Source organism: Staurois parvus, unplaced genomic scaffold (genome assembly GCF_062004578.1).
Source record: "Staurois parvus isolate SC_StPar_1 unplaced genomic scaffold, SC_StPar_1.0 ptg000445l, whole genome shotgun sequence".
Lineage (NCBI taxonomy): Eukaryota > Metazoa > Chordata > Amphibia > Anura > Ranidae > Staurois > Staurois parvus.
The window spans coordinates 7,011,498-7,025,476 of NW_028318241.1; the positions used below are offsets into that span (position 1 = coordinate 7,011,498).

General features: G+C 42.0%; 1 protein-coding gene and 1 pseudogene across 1 annotated transcript in view; one reads left to right on the plus strand and one right to left on the minus strand.

Moving 5' to 3' along the window:
- Nucleotides 1–13,979, minus strand: part of MTREX (Mtr4 exosome RNA helicase) — a 119,354-nt gene that overhangs the window by 83,969 nt on the left and 21,406 nt on the right. The window contains exon 8 of the mRNA XM_089688082.1: nt 12,894–13,018. Within this exon, the coding sequence (XP_089544208.1) occupies nt 12,894–13,018 (125 nt within the window). The remainder of the gene's footprint in view (nt 1–12,893; nt 13,019–13,979) is intronic.
- On the plus strand, nt 4,561–4,675 carry LOC149453684 (U2 spliceosomal RNA; annotated as a pseudogene).

A 13,979-nucleotide genomic window follows, 5' to 3' on the forward strand; every position in this document is an offset into this window, starting at 1 on the left:
TACAGGAGGAAATGGCTGTGGGGGATGGAGTGGTAGGAAGAGGAGGAGAACGGCTGTTAAGTGAGAGTGGGGTAGGTTTCCCTGAAGAGATGGGTTTTCAGGGTGCGCCTGAAGGTGAGGAGGGTAGGTGACAGTCTGATGGATTGGGGTAGAGAGTTCCAGAGGATGGGGGAAGTCCTGGAGAAGTCCCGCAGTCGGGCGTGGGAGGAGGAGACCAGGGAGCTAGAAAGTAGGTCGTCTTGTGAGGAGCACGGGTTGGGTGGTATTTGGGTATCAGGTTGGTAGGTAGCTTGGGGCAGCGTTATGAATGGCTTTGTACGTCAATGTTAGTAGTTTGAATTTAATTTGTTGGGCAATTGGAAGCCAGTGGAGGGAATGACAGAGGGGGGTGGTAGAAGCGAAGCGGTTGGTAATGTGGATGAGTCTGGCCACTGAGTTCAGGAAAGACTGAAGCGGGGTTAGCCTGTGTTGGGGTAGGCCAGTGAGTATTGATGGAGGAAACTCTCCCATATGAAGCCCTCTCTACCTCCCTAACCCCCTTCCCCCCTCCATACAAGCTGGTTGTGCTGACATTGATCAATAAATCAACTTCAGTACAACCAGCCTGCCAATAGATGGATTGAAATTCAATTGGTTCTGGCTAAATCTCTCCCTCTAGGAAGCAATATCTAAAGTATAATTAAAGGCAAAACTTTTGTTTTTTTCAGCTCTGGATAGAGTGCCATCAGTTTTTATTGCTGTTTGCACCCTGGTTAAGGAGATTCATCCTCTATTTGTTCTGTTTACCATTGTCATTGAAAGTAAAAAATAAATCCCACACTTTGGGTTGTCCCCAGAAAAGTAATAGAGGGGAAATCTTCCAAGGGGGTCATTAGCTCTATTGACCTGGGGGGCTCCAAGGAATTCCCTTAAATTTGCAGGGATTTTCTAAAATGTCCTGTTTGGCTATGGGCCAGGAAGTGAAGGGAAATCTCTGCAATGACACAGATGGGGAAAAATCCAAAATTGAGAAAAAAAAAAAAAAAAGTTTTGCCTCTAGTTCTACTTTAAGTCTATGATCTACCAGAACACCCAGATCCTACTCCTCCGGTGACTTCCCCAGTTCTCCTAGTATGTATGATGCATGTTTTCAGCACCAAAGTGAATATCTTTACATTGATCAACATTAAACCTCATTTGCCACACAATTGCCCAAACACCCTGTAAGCACGATTCACTGCATAGCTTGGTGCCCTCTGCCAACCTGAGTCAGGTCTCAGACACACAGAGTGTTTTCTTAGCTCCCCTGATCACCTTTTTGCCTGGCAGGTGAAAAGCGGCTTAAAAAACATGCCTAAAGCCACGTTTTGCACGTGTCAAGGCGTATCAAGTGCTTGAGCGTTAAAGGATTCCACTGGCCAGAACATTCATTTATTTTGGTCAGAGGAATGAACACTCATGTGCTAAATGTACCTAGAGTTGAAGGTGCATTTAAAAAGCATTTAGGCACGCCAAGAGTTTTTTCTTCCCAAAAGCTCCTCTCCTGAAAAGGCTGGTGATGTGTTATTTTTCTTGTTTGTAAACGTTCCTTTTCTAAGATGCCTGTAGACACACAAGGTAGCAGACGTGCATTTACAATAAAACACACACAAAAAAAACAAACAAACAAAAAAAAACACACGCCTGTAAAATCACTGTTTAAGCCCAATGTGTGTGAGGTCTGAAAGTGAACAGTGGTTTATACAGAGGAAGAACAATGAAAAATACATATTAATAAATCTGTCAGGAACTTGTGCAGATAGTAAAAGCACATTGAGGGGAAAAAAACGAAATGACGCTCTTGCGCCATCTATCGGTTGAACAAAACCGCAGCCGTAAAGTCCCTAAGTAGTTTATCTGCGATATCTACTGGATATTTGCAAATGACATGCGAGTTTCCTGTAGAAGCCCACAGCGCCATCTATTGGTTTAGCCTTACTATAGCACGTAATAACGCGTCATCGCCATCTATTGGTTTAGCATCACTACAGCACTCGAACATTTACATAACCCACAGCGCCATCTATTGGTTTAGCAGCACTACAGCACTCGAACATTTACATAACCCACAGCGCCATCTATTGGTTTAGCCTTACTACAGCACGTAATAACTCGTCAGCGCCATCTGTTGGTTTAGTATTTTATACAGCACTCGAATATTTGTATTCCAACAGCGCCATCTATTGGTTCAGCATCACTACAGCACTCGAACATTTACATAACCCACAGCGCCATCTATTGGTTTAGCCTTACTACAGCACGTAATAACTCGGCGCCATCTATTGGTTTAGTATTGTTACAGCGCTCGAATCTTTGTATAGCCCACAGCGCCATCTATTGGTTTAGCCTTACTACAGCACGTAATAACTCGTCAGCGCCATCTATTGGTTTAGTATTGTTACAGCGCTCGAATCTTTGTATTCCCACACCGCCATCTATTGGCTTAGCCTTACAACAGCACGTAATAACCCGTCGGCGCCATCTATTGGTTTAGCAGTTTACAACACTCTGCATACCCCCACAGCGCCACCTATTGGTGTATAGCTAACTACAGCACTTGGATATGTACATGCCCCCAAAACGCCATCTATTTATTTACAATCACCGCCATCTACTGGCTCAAACTTACAACACCCAAATGCACACGTGACTCTTTAGCGCCATCTATTTCACAGGTTTAGTATGACTGCAGCCCTCAATGCACGACTCTTTACCGCCATCTATTGGTTTAATATTACTACAGCACTCAACTGAAGTACCCCACAGCGCCACCTCTTGGCTTACATAACTACACAAACCACATAATGTACTCCGTGCCATCTACTACATACTACAGCATCTACATCGACTATACTACAGCTCTCATCTATTGGTTTAAATTCGAATTACTACAGCACTTATACAATTGCTACCACCACAGCGCCATCTATTGGTTTAAATTCGAATTACTACAGCACTTATACAATTGCTACCACCACAGCGCCATCTATTGGTTTAAATTCGAATTACTACAGCACTTATACAATTGCTACCACCACAGCGCCATCTATTGGTTTATATTTTTTATTTTTAACATAAGTATATAAAAAACAAGATACTTAAATTGGGGTAGATTCCACCCTGTACTGCAACGCAGCACATAACTATACCACAACTATACTGTTCCAATCATACAATAAATACATTCACTCAGCGGTATGATGCCTAACGTGGGGTGTGGAGCAAAAAGTTCCATGAACCATCAGGTCACGCGCCGCTTACCCTAAGACTGTTTGTGGCCCCCTAAGGTTCCACCAGAGTACCTAGCGGCACGATGGTAGAACCCGAGTTTGGACCCATCCCACACATCCTACATGTCACTGCAACATAAACTGTAGCATACAAAACATTACTGAATGAGCAAAAACAATTCAGAAAAGCAGCGGGTGTGATGGGGGTAGGAAGGAGAGCAGAGGGAGGGGAAGCAGAGCACCCAAAATACAGAAATGACAGTCCAGCACCATCTGTCAGTCAACCACGACGTCTCTATTGCAGCCAAGCCATCCTGCACTAGCAACATGAATGGAGCTCTTGGTATTTCCATGGTAACCACACAGTGTCATCCTCAGGTGACAAGTCTGCACATTTCCAAATCACAATTTAAAGGGTTTCTACTGCCCTCTATTGCTTTCACCACGGCTGTGCAATAATGTAATTTTGCAGCTGTAGTTAGTCAGCACGTGGCTATTTTATGGCATTTTCCGGATCTATGTAGTATTCCATATTGTATGAACAATGCACATAAAATATTAGTTCTCACTGAAGATTGTGATAGGTTAGACTGACAGGTGCGTTGCAGACTATTAGTGCTACATAAATCCAGACTAGACAAGCAAAAAAGAGGGCCTATAATGGTCACTAAAATCACCCTCATTTGCTTGCATTTTCGATTTGCCTGGATTGGGATGTGGCACCAAAAAGAATCAGATTAGGCTGTTAGTGGTCTGAACAATTTTTCATTCCGTGTTAATATGAAGTCACAAAAAATACATAAAAAGGGATCAAAGACAGCATACCATGAACAGGTAAAAAATAGTTAGTGGTATGTCGACTGTGTCCATTTATTTATGCGATATGTCAGTTAAAGAGGTTGAATCAATTGAGTACTGACGTGATACTTTTTTTATTTGCACTAACATACAATTTTGAGGAGAAGCTTTCGGGGAGTGTCCACTTCTTCAAGGTCCAGGGTAGTACTGCCTGGACCTTGAAGAAGGGGACATACCCCGAAGGCTTCTCCTCAAAATTGTATATTAGTGCAAATAAAAAAAGTATCACGTCAGTACTCAATTGTTTCTGTCGCAAGGGCACTAATACGGCTACAATCACCTCAAGTTAAAGTGGTTAGAATGGTCACAATACAGCCCGATGTAAGCAGAGCATTAGTTGCAACTCTCAGCCTACTAATACTTCAGCCTTCTCAATTCCAACTTCATTCTTCGGCGCCATCTATTGGTGTACAATGACTTTGCAGGGGTTAAGAGAGGCAATCTCTTCAGCACCATCGCTTCTCGGCCTTTTGGCTAAGATCAAGTGTAGTATCTGTTCTTATCAGTGTCCAGTGGGGGTGCTCCCGACCATTCTAGTTTACGGGGATGGTTGTTGTATAGTACCCTCACTGGTATGATGGGGGTCCGGAAGGCTAGTACCGGAGGGACAGAAACCAGGGAGCGCCATGATTCGTTCTGGGGCCTTGGGAGTAATTCCTCTGGGGAGACTGGAAAGACCCAGTACCTCCTGATCTGAACATGCTACCTTGGTCTGGCCAGGGGCTGGGGAGACAAAAAGTCCGCAAACTCAGTGCCCCCTGAGGAGACGCGCTCAGGGGTGTCACTAGTAACACTTGGGTGTGGGACCCCACGGTGTGAAGATGACACTCGGCCACTGTTTTTACACATCTTTTTGCACAGCGCCCTAAGGACCAGGCCTTTTGGCTAAGTCCAGGGCAATTTTTGCTACGGGCCTCAGGGCCTGGTCTGTGCACATTTCGGCACGGTACCACTTTTATTATTTTCTTACTTTTCTTATTTATTTATTTATTATCACTCCCACGTTTGTCACTTTTTCTTTGCCTTATGTGTGTGTTTTTCACGGATGGAGGGTGTGGGTCCTCGGGCCTAACCTGAAGTCTAGGGGGAGGATGTGTGGCCATATGGTTCCTTCCTCCCCTGATCCCTAGGGGATTTTCTCTTCGGGAGAACCCCCTCGCCTAGTACTGGATGTCCGGCTTCGGCTGGGCATAAGGAACGGTGGTCCACCAGGCCTTTTGGCCAGGAGGACCAAATGGGAACCTTGTCCCTGTCAGGAGCTTCGTGCCCCGGGGGATCAGGCGAACGGTCCAACCCTTTCGGGGGCAGGACAAACACACCCCTAAGTGCACGTTTTTCGTGTGGTGTTTTGCACTTGCACTTTTTTGCAGACACTTACGGGTTTTTTCGATATAGTTGCACGTTTGCGGACTTAAAAAAAAAAAAAAAAAAAAAAATCTCTTCAGCACCATCTATTGGACTAATGTACACAGCAATTAAAATGACGTCAGATTTAAGAACCCAACCAAACCTACTAGCGCCATCTGTTGGCCTATTCCTTTCTCAACCCCACTACAACTCTTAAGCGCCATCTATTGGTCTTAATACACATTTCTCAAGCCTGCTAGAACTCTTTAGCGCCATCTATTGGTCTATTTCAATACATATTTTCTCAACACTGCTAGAGCTCTTCAGCGCCACCTATTTGTATATTACAGTTCCAATTTTTAGCCACTCTTCTGCGCCATCTATTGGTCTATTATAATACACATTCCTCAACCCCCTTAGAACTCTTTAGCGCCACCTATTGGTCCATACAGTTAAAATTCTTCGAACCCCACTAGAACTTTTCGGCGCCACCTATTGGTCTATTACAGTTGCAATTTTTTTAACCACAAACTCTTCGGCGCCATCTATTGGTCTATTACAATACACATTCCTTAACCGCTCAGAACTGTTCAGCGCCACCTATTGGTCTATACAGTTTACATTTTTCAAACCCCACTAGAATTTTTTATCACCACCTATTGGTATGTTAGAGTTCCAATTTTGTAACCACACAAACTCTTCGGCGCCATCTATTGGTCTATTACAATACATATTCTTTAACCCCCCTAGAACTCTTCAGCACCACCTATTGGTCTAATACAACACACATTTCTCAATCCCACTAGAACTCTTGAGCGCCACCTATTAGCCTATTATAAACACAAAAACTTAATCCACAAGAACTCTTCAGCGCCATCTATTGGTCTATTACAATACACATTCCTTAACACCCCTAGGACTCTTCAGTGTCACCTATTGGTCTATACCAGTGGTTCTCAACCTTCCTAATGCAGCGACCCTTTAACCTCCCTGGTGGCATGATTATTTCAGATTTTTGGTGCTGAAAGCAGTACCATTTATTGTAGGCCTGTAATTTAGGAATATCTCACTGAAATCTGTCAGAACAAGAGTCTAGTAAACATTCCGGATTTGATAAAACTTGAAACACAAAATCATAAAATATAATTTAATAAATCATAAAAAATAATATAATAAAATTAATTAAATAATATAATCAAACCAAAAACTCTGAAATTTGAAATATAGCGCCAAGTTCGCACATCGCTGAGCAAAGTCGCAGAATCGTTTTCAGTGTCTGATGACGAATTTCCCCACAAGTCATTATCACTCAATTCTGAAAGTGGTTCTGATTTACTATCGCTGTTCTCTAGCTGGTCTAAAACCGATTTTGACATAAAGGGACGCTTTTTGGACGCCATTGACTTTTCTAAGTTTCCAGGCAGAAAGAACAGTCAAAATGCAGGCAGGGGACAGAACAAAGCAGTAGGGACAAAATGTACGTGAAATGGTTTGAAACAGTAATGTTTTTACTATGTAATAATCTTTTAAAAAATGAATTTTTTTTTTTAAATTTAAAATTTGCCGCTGGTTCTGGCGCCCGTACGTCCCGACGTCACAGGGACAGGAACACAGAAGCCGGCATCAGCCAGAGGAGATGGCCGGGGACACATCATGGGAGCGAAGGACAAGGTAAGCGCTGCAGGGAATCCCTATGCAATGCTGCATGGCAAACCCGAGTGTAGCTCGGGGTTACCGCTTTTGGTACTGAATCTTTACCCTGGGCTACACTCGGGAAAACTGCTAGGGAGGTTGATACAGTTCCTCATGTTGTGGTGACCCCCAACTATAAAATGATTTTCGTTGCTACTTCATAACTGTAATTTTGCTACTATTATGAATCATAATGTAAACATCTGATATGCAGGATGTATTTTCATTGTTACAAATTGAACATAATTAAAGCATAGTGATTAATCACAAATTTTTTTTGCACTAGTTGATTGTACAGTACGATTTTACATTTACCCAGTAATTATAATTCATGAAGTGTCGTTTTACCTACTTTCTACACAGTAGCTGCTCTTTACACGTGTGACTGGTCCACATAAGTACATTATGGCGCCAACCCTGTCACATACACCTGTATTTGTACCGGGTGTATGTGATGGGGTTGGCGTGATGATGTCATCATGCTGGGTACTCGTATGTTGGCGTATCTGCATGTGGGCGGACCCGCCTGGAGACAGATAGAGGAACGGTGTTTCGGTTTCTACGACCATCGGAAATACGTGTATTCCCGATGATCTTAGGTGACCCCTGTAAAAGGGTGTCGCGACCCACAGGTTGAGAACCGCTGGTCTATACAGTTCATATTTCTCAAAGTTATAGGGTTCGAAAAATGTGAACTATATACCAATAAATGGCGCTGAAGAGTTTTCAGAATATCACAAGCCCACCAGAACACGTCCCCGCCACATGTAGTTCAATATACACAAAACATCAACCCCACTAGAAGTCTTTGGAGCCATATATTGGTATATTACAGCTCCCTCCTCACCGGTCTACCTCATCACAGACTATCCCCGCTTCAGTCTATCCTGAACTCAGAGGCCAGACTCATCCACCTTACTAACCGCTCCGTATCCGCCACCTCCCTCTGTCATTCCCTCCATTGGCTTCCGATTGCCCAACGCATTAAATTCAAACTACTAACACAGACATACAAAGCCATTCATAACACTGCCCCAAACTACCTCACCGACCTGATACCCAAATACCACCCTACCCGTAATCTTCGCTCCTCACAAGACCTCCTACTTTCTAGCTCCGTGGTCTCCACCTCCCACACCCGACTGCAGTACTTCTCCCATCCTCTGGAACTCTCTACCCCAATCCATCAGACTGTCACCTTTCCTCCTCACCTTCTGGCGCACCCTGAAAACCCATCTCTTCAGGGAAGCCTACCCCACCCTCACCTAATTGCTGATCTACACTCTACACTCCTCCTACTACTCCATCCCCCACAGCCACTTCCTCCTGTACCACTATCCTCTCCCTCCTAGTTTGTAAGCTCAAAAGAGTAGGGCCCCCGAACCCCTCGTGTTTTGTCTTGTTACTATACTGTCTCATGTACTGTCCCCCACTAATGTACAGCGCTGAGCAAACCTTTTGGCGCTATATAATGTATAATAATAATAACAACAACAACAACTCCACCCAGCTAGAACTGTTTGGCGCCATCTTTTGGTCTAATACTACAACACATTCCTGAATCCTAAAACGCATATCTACAGCACAATCTATTGGTCCACCATCACTTTTTTCAACTGGGGGGCTATTGTACTGATAAACCCTTCTCTCAGCATGTGGCACCATCTAGCTTGTAAATAATAAATTAGCCGTTTAGTGGTTGTGATGAGATTATTGTAGCAGCACTAGTAAAACAAGTTTTCTTTCATTCAACAGCAGGGTAACAAAATTGAACAACCTTTATAGGTAAAAGACTCCCTGCCAAGAATTCCAGTACTTTCAACACACATTTCCAGACATTAGTCCACTGGGAACAGGCCAGTTTTACTAAACATTAACAGCTCTGTCCACCAATTTCACTTTACCCCTATGAATGTAATTTCCCCCCCTCTATATTTGCTCAGTAGAATACACCAAATAGAAGCCTATGCTAGTTTCAGCTGGCTGCAGAGCAATAACATCTTGTCAATAGGCATTCCTTGCCATATATGCTTTGATCACAACATTACTTTCTATTGATTTTCCATGAATGCAGACATTAGGCACGGAAGCTCTATTTAGAAAGTTAGGTTTCCATCTACCCATGCTGCATAGTTAAATTCCCTGAATTCAGCATTTCAATAAAATATGAATCATAAAAGGACATCTGTTGTTTGAGCTATAGATTTGAGGATATGAAATTACACATCGCCACAGTAAACATGCGCATAAACTTAAAACTAAAAAGCCCCCGGCACAATCTATGTACGAGACTTAAAAAAATAAAATACTCTATCTAGACTAGATTGTAAGCTCTAACGAGCAGGGCCCTCGGTTTCTTCTTGTACCAAATTGTATTGTCAGTGTAATGTCTACCTTCATTTAGTAAAGCGCTGCGCAAAGTGTTGGCGCTATATAAATTCTGTACAATAAATAATAGACATTCAGACCCGTCTATTGATGCAGCATGACTGCAGAGGCTTAGTATTAAAGCCGTCTCTTCAGCGCCATCTATTGGTTTACTATGGCTGCGGCAGCTCTGTAATAAACCTATAGCTTCAAGCGCCATCTATTGGTTTACTATGGCTGCAGCAGCTCTGTAATAAACCTATACCTTCAGCGCCATCTATTGGTTTACTATGGATGCAGCAGCTCTGTAATAAACCTATACCTTCAGCGCCATCTATTGGTTTACTATAGCTGTAGCTGCTCTGTAATAAACCTTTACCTTCAGCGCCATCTATTGGTTTACTATGGCTGCAGCAGCTCTGTAATAAACCTATACCTTCATCGCCATCTATTGGTTTATTATAGCTGTAGCAGCTCTGTAATAAACATATACCTTCATCGCCATCTATTGGTTTATTATGGCTGATGCAGCTCTGTAATAAACCTATACCTTCAGCGCCATCTATTGGTTTACTATAGCTGTAGCAGCTCTGTAATAAACCTATACCTTCAGCGCCATCTATTGGTTTACTATGGCTGCAGCAGCTCTGTAATAAACCTAAAGCTTCAGCGCCATCTATTGGTTTACTATAGATGCAGCAGCTCTGTAATAACCTATACCTTCATCGCCATCTATTGGTTTATTATGGCTGATGCAGCTCTGTAATAAACATACCTTCAAGCGCCATCTATTGGTTTACTATGGCAGCAGCAGCTCTGTAATAAACCTATAGCTTCAGGCGCCATCTATTGGTTTACTATAGCTGCAGCAGCTCAATTAAAAAAAAGTGTTCAAACAGCACCATCTATTGGTTTACTATAACTTTAGTAGGTTGGTGATAAAACTGTGTCCCTTTGGTGCCATATATTGGGATTTTCATGAGTTTAGCTGCTCAGGAAATAGATCTGAGTCGCTAAAGACTATCATAATCAAATTGCACTGCTCAGCGCTACCTGTAGGTAACCAGCTAAACACAAAACAATCCAATCCATTCTGTTTGTCTAGCGCCATCTATTGGTTAACAACTGCTTAACCACAATGTACATCAACTATACAGCGCCATCTAATGCTTTAGAGTAACTAAAGCAACCCAATATGTGCCTATTTGTTGTCATGTTATTTTACTATGACTATAACGCCAGGCGCCATCTATTGGCAATTATAGTAAAAACCTCAATCAATAATGCGCTAAGGAACCTCCAGCGCCATCTACTGGTTCACCTGGACTGCAGCTGCACAATAGAAATGTGACCATGCAATACCATCTGTTCACCAAGGCAGCATCAGGTCCTTAAAAGTGGTAGTAAACTTACCCCAAGGAAAAAAAAAAAAAAAAAATTCTCTCAGCAAGGTAACATCACAATGGGCTAGTATGCATTGCATGCTAGTCCATTATGAGCGTTACCTTGAAACAAAGCCCTCTAGCAGCGCACCATCACTGCTGACAGGCCTTTCATATTCATTCCAGATTCGCAGGCTCCAGCCATTTCAATGACCGAGTCGCAATGAGGCCACTCCCGTGCATGTGCAGGGGAGCTGCAGCTATGGCACAGAGCTCTGAAGGGATGGCATGAGTATTCGGTCTCTTCAGAGCGCGCATGCGCCAGTGCCATCACCAGCTGCTTACTGGAATATATCTTAAACAGTGCACGTTTGGGAGATATTCATTTTACCTACAGGTAAGCTTTATTATAAAGACTTCACTACCGCTTTAACAGACATAGTAAATCAGCAGATGGTGCTATATTGACATAAGGACCAATTCACATGAAGCGGCAGACATTTTACCGCATTGTAAAAACGTCTGTCGTCACAGGGACACACAGGAAACAATTATTTCCTATGTGTCCCATTCACGCTGCAATGCAGCCTAGCGCTGCAATGCAGTGTACTGTGATATAAAATGTGCTGCCTGACATTCCAGTGAATGAAGAGTTCAAAGAAAGCTTGTACAAAAAAAAAAAAACTACCCCCTAAACAGCCAAAGTGGCTGGAACACTGAACTGATCCAGTTGTATTGCAATATAGCAGAGTTTATGCATGAATTTGCCCTTACTAAACTTGTTTTCATGATAACCTATAGGACGATTGTAACCTATAGGAACATTATGACTGCAATTGCTGAAATTTCTTGGCACCATGCTTTTTTTGTAATGCCTTATCTTCAAATATACAGAGTAGTCAATTACCGGCTGACCAGTCTAGAATATTGTATTGCAGAATATTTCTAGCAATGATTACGATTCAACAAAAGGCATTTTACATTTAAAAGGTTTGTTCACGTTTGCCTAAAACCTCCTTATATTACATGTCCTCTCAATACAATAAAACAAGCAGTGCTTGGTTTTGTAAAACAATGTATACTTTTTTCAGATGCTTATTACATTATATTCCCTTTATCCTCCAGATGACAGTATGCAGAGCCCTAAAAACTCATGAATGCGCACTCGGCTTTGTTCCCTACCCACGCATGCACAAGGTATTTAAAAAAAAAAACAAAAACAAACACACAGACTCAGCAACATGGATATGGAACAAAAGCCAAGTCATTGTTTGTGAGGCCACGCATGTAAAATTACATACCTTCTTGGTAACTTGTAAATGCTTAATTTAAAAGAATATCTTTAAAAAAAAACATTTTTACAGAGTCACTTAACATTTTTTTTATCACTTTTATTGCTGTCACAAGGAACGTATGACAGTAATAGGCATGTGACAGGAGCTCTATATGGAGAAATCTGGGTTCAAGAAGACCCCAAATCCCTCCACTGCCCTTAAAAGCATTCAATCACTCCAAGATCAGTGTGATTGAATGTTTTTAATTTTTTTAAAATGGCACCGTGTATTTCCTAGTAAAGCAGAAGTGATGTCAGGTCATCGCTTCCGGGTTACAATGAAAGAGATGAACAAAGCTAATCCAGTGTTTGTTCGGCTCTGTGACCAGACAGTGGTAGTGCTGGCTGGTCGATCAGGACTTTCGGTGGGAAGGGAGATTCCTTTAAAGTCGCGGAAGGGGATGTCCCCTCCTGCTGCTCGTAATAGTAATTGACTGGCTAGATAGCCTCTCTGATTGCGATTACAAAAGAGCTAACCGTCGGCTCTAAAAAACGGTACTGTCATCCCAATACAACCACTTGAAGTCCAGTGACTGTACCAGATACATGACTGGTTAGCAAGTGGTTACATTCTGTTTCTCTTCCATGAAGCCAAATCATCATTATACAGAAAGCCATGAAAAAACACAAAAATAATAACAGTCTCCCCTTCATAGGTCAATGTACCTGTTTGTGCAGGTGGCAGATCCATTCAGCAAACTGGCGGGCGTTGGGTATGGTGGCAGAAAGAAAGACATAGTGTACATTATCTGGGAGGAGGATAATGGTTTCTTCCCACACTACTCCTCTTTCTGAAAGAGAATATAAAAACCATAAGAGCATTAGCCGACACAAAACATAATACATACTGCACATCATAGCTTATGTTTTAGTTTGCAAAGATAACCTGGACACATTTTATAACCTCTGAACATACAGCTGCATCTAGAATGGGTATGCGCTGATGTTTAGATTAAAATTAGCACAGTCAAAAGGTAGAGTAACAGTACTGCCTACATCAGTGTGACCATGAATTCAAGAACCATAAATAAAAAAAAAACTTCCAGACAACACATTCAGTGGAGTAATAGGAAGACTTTTTTTCTAAACTGGAGTAGAAAAAGCACAGAGCTGAGTGGCTCAATAAACACAAGCAGCCAGGAAGCATTCACTTTGCAAGGAGGTGTACAGTGATAAACTAAATGCTTGAACATTATTGGGTTGCACTGAAACGTACAAGCTTTAAAAACAGTATTAGTACATTCCAAACGTCCTTATTCTGTCTTTTTTTGTATAAATTCTCTCACTTAGGCTCTGAAAAATTCATATCGACTTTTTGATGCCAAAAAAATGTCAGTTGGGGGACTGCATACTAACCTCTTGGTTAGTGAATCATGTAACCATACTTCTGCAGAAGTGTATGCACTGTAATTATTGCCGACAGCCAAACTATTAGAGGTAAGAGTGTTCCATGATTTCTGAATTCAAAGTAAGTGCTTCCACCATTGAGGATAATTGGGTACATGGTAGGCACCCATGCGGTCTGCTCTTAACCATTTTAATTCAATGCCATTTCTGACACTTTGTTTACATTTTAAAATTAGTATTTGTTGCTAGAAAATGTCTGTTTTTGAATTTTTTTTTAGGTCATTGGGTAGCTGCGCAGTGGTTTTTCAAATGCAATTTTTGGGAAAATATACGCTTTTTTTTAAATTTTATTGCAAAAAAAAAAAAAAAAAAAAAAAAAAAAAAAAAACCACACACACAGCACAA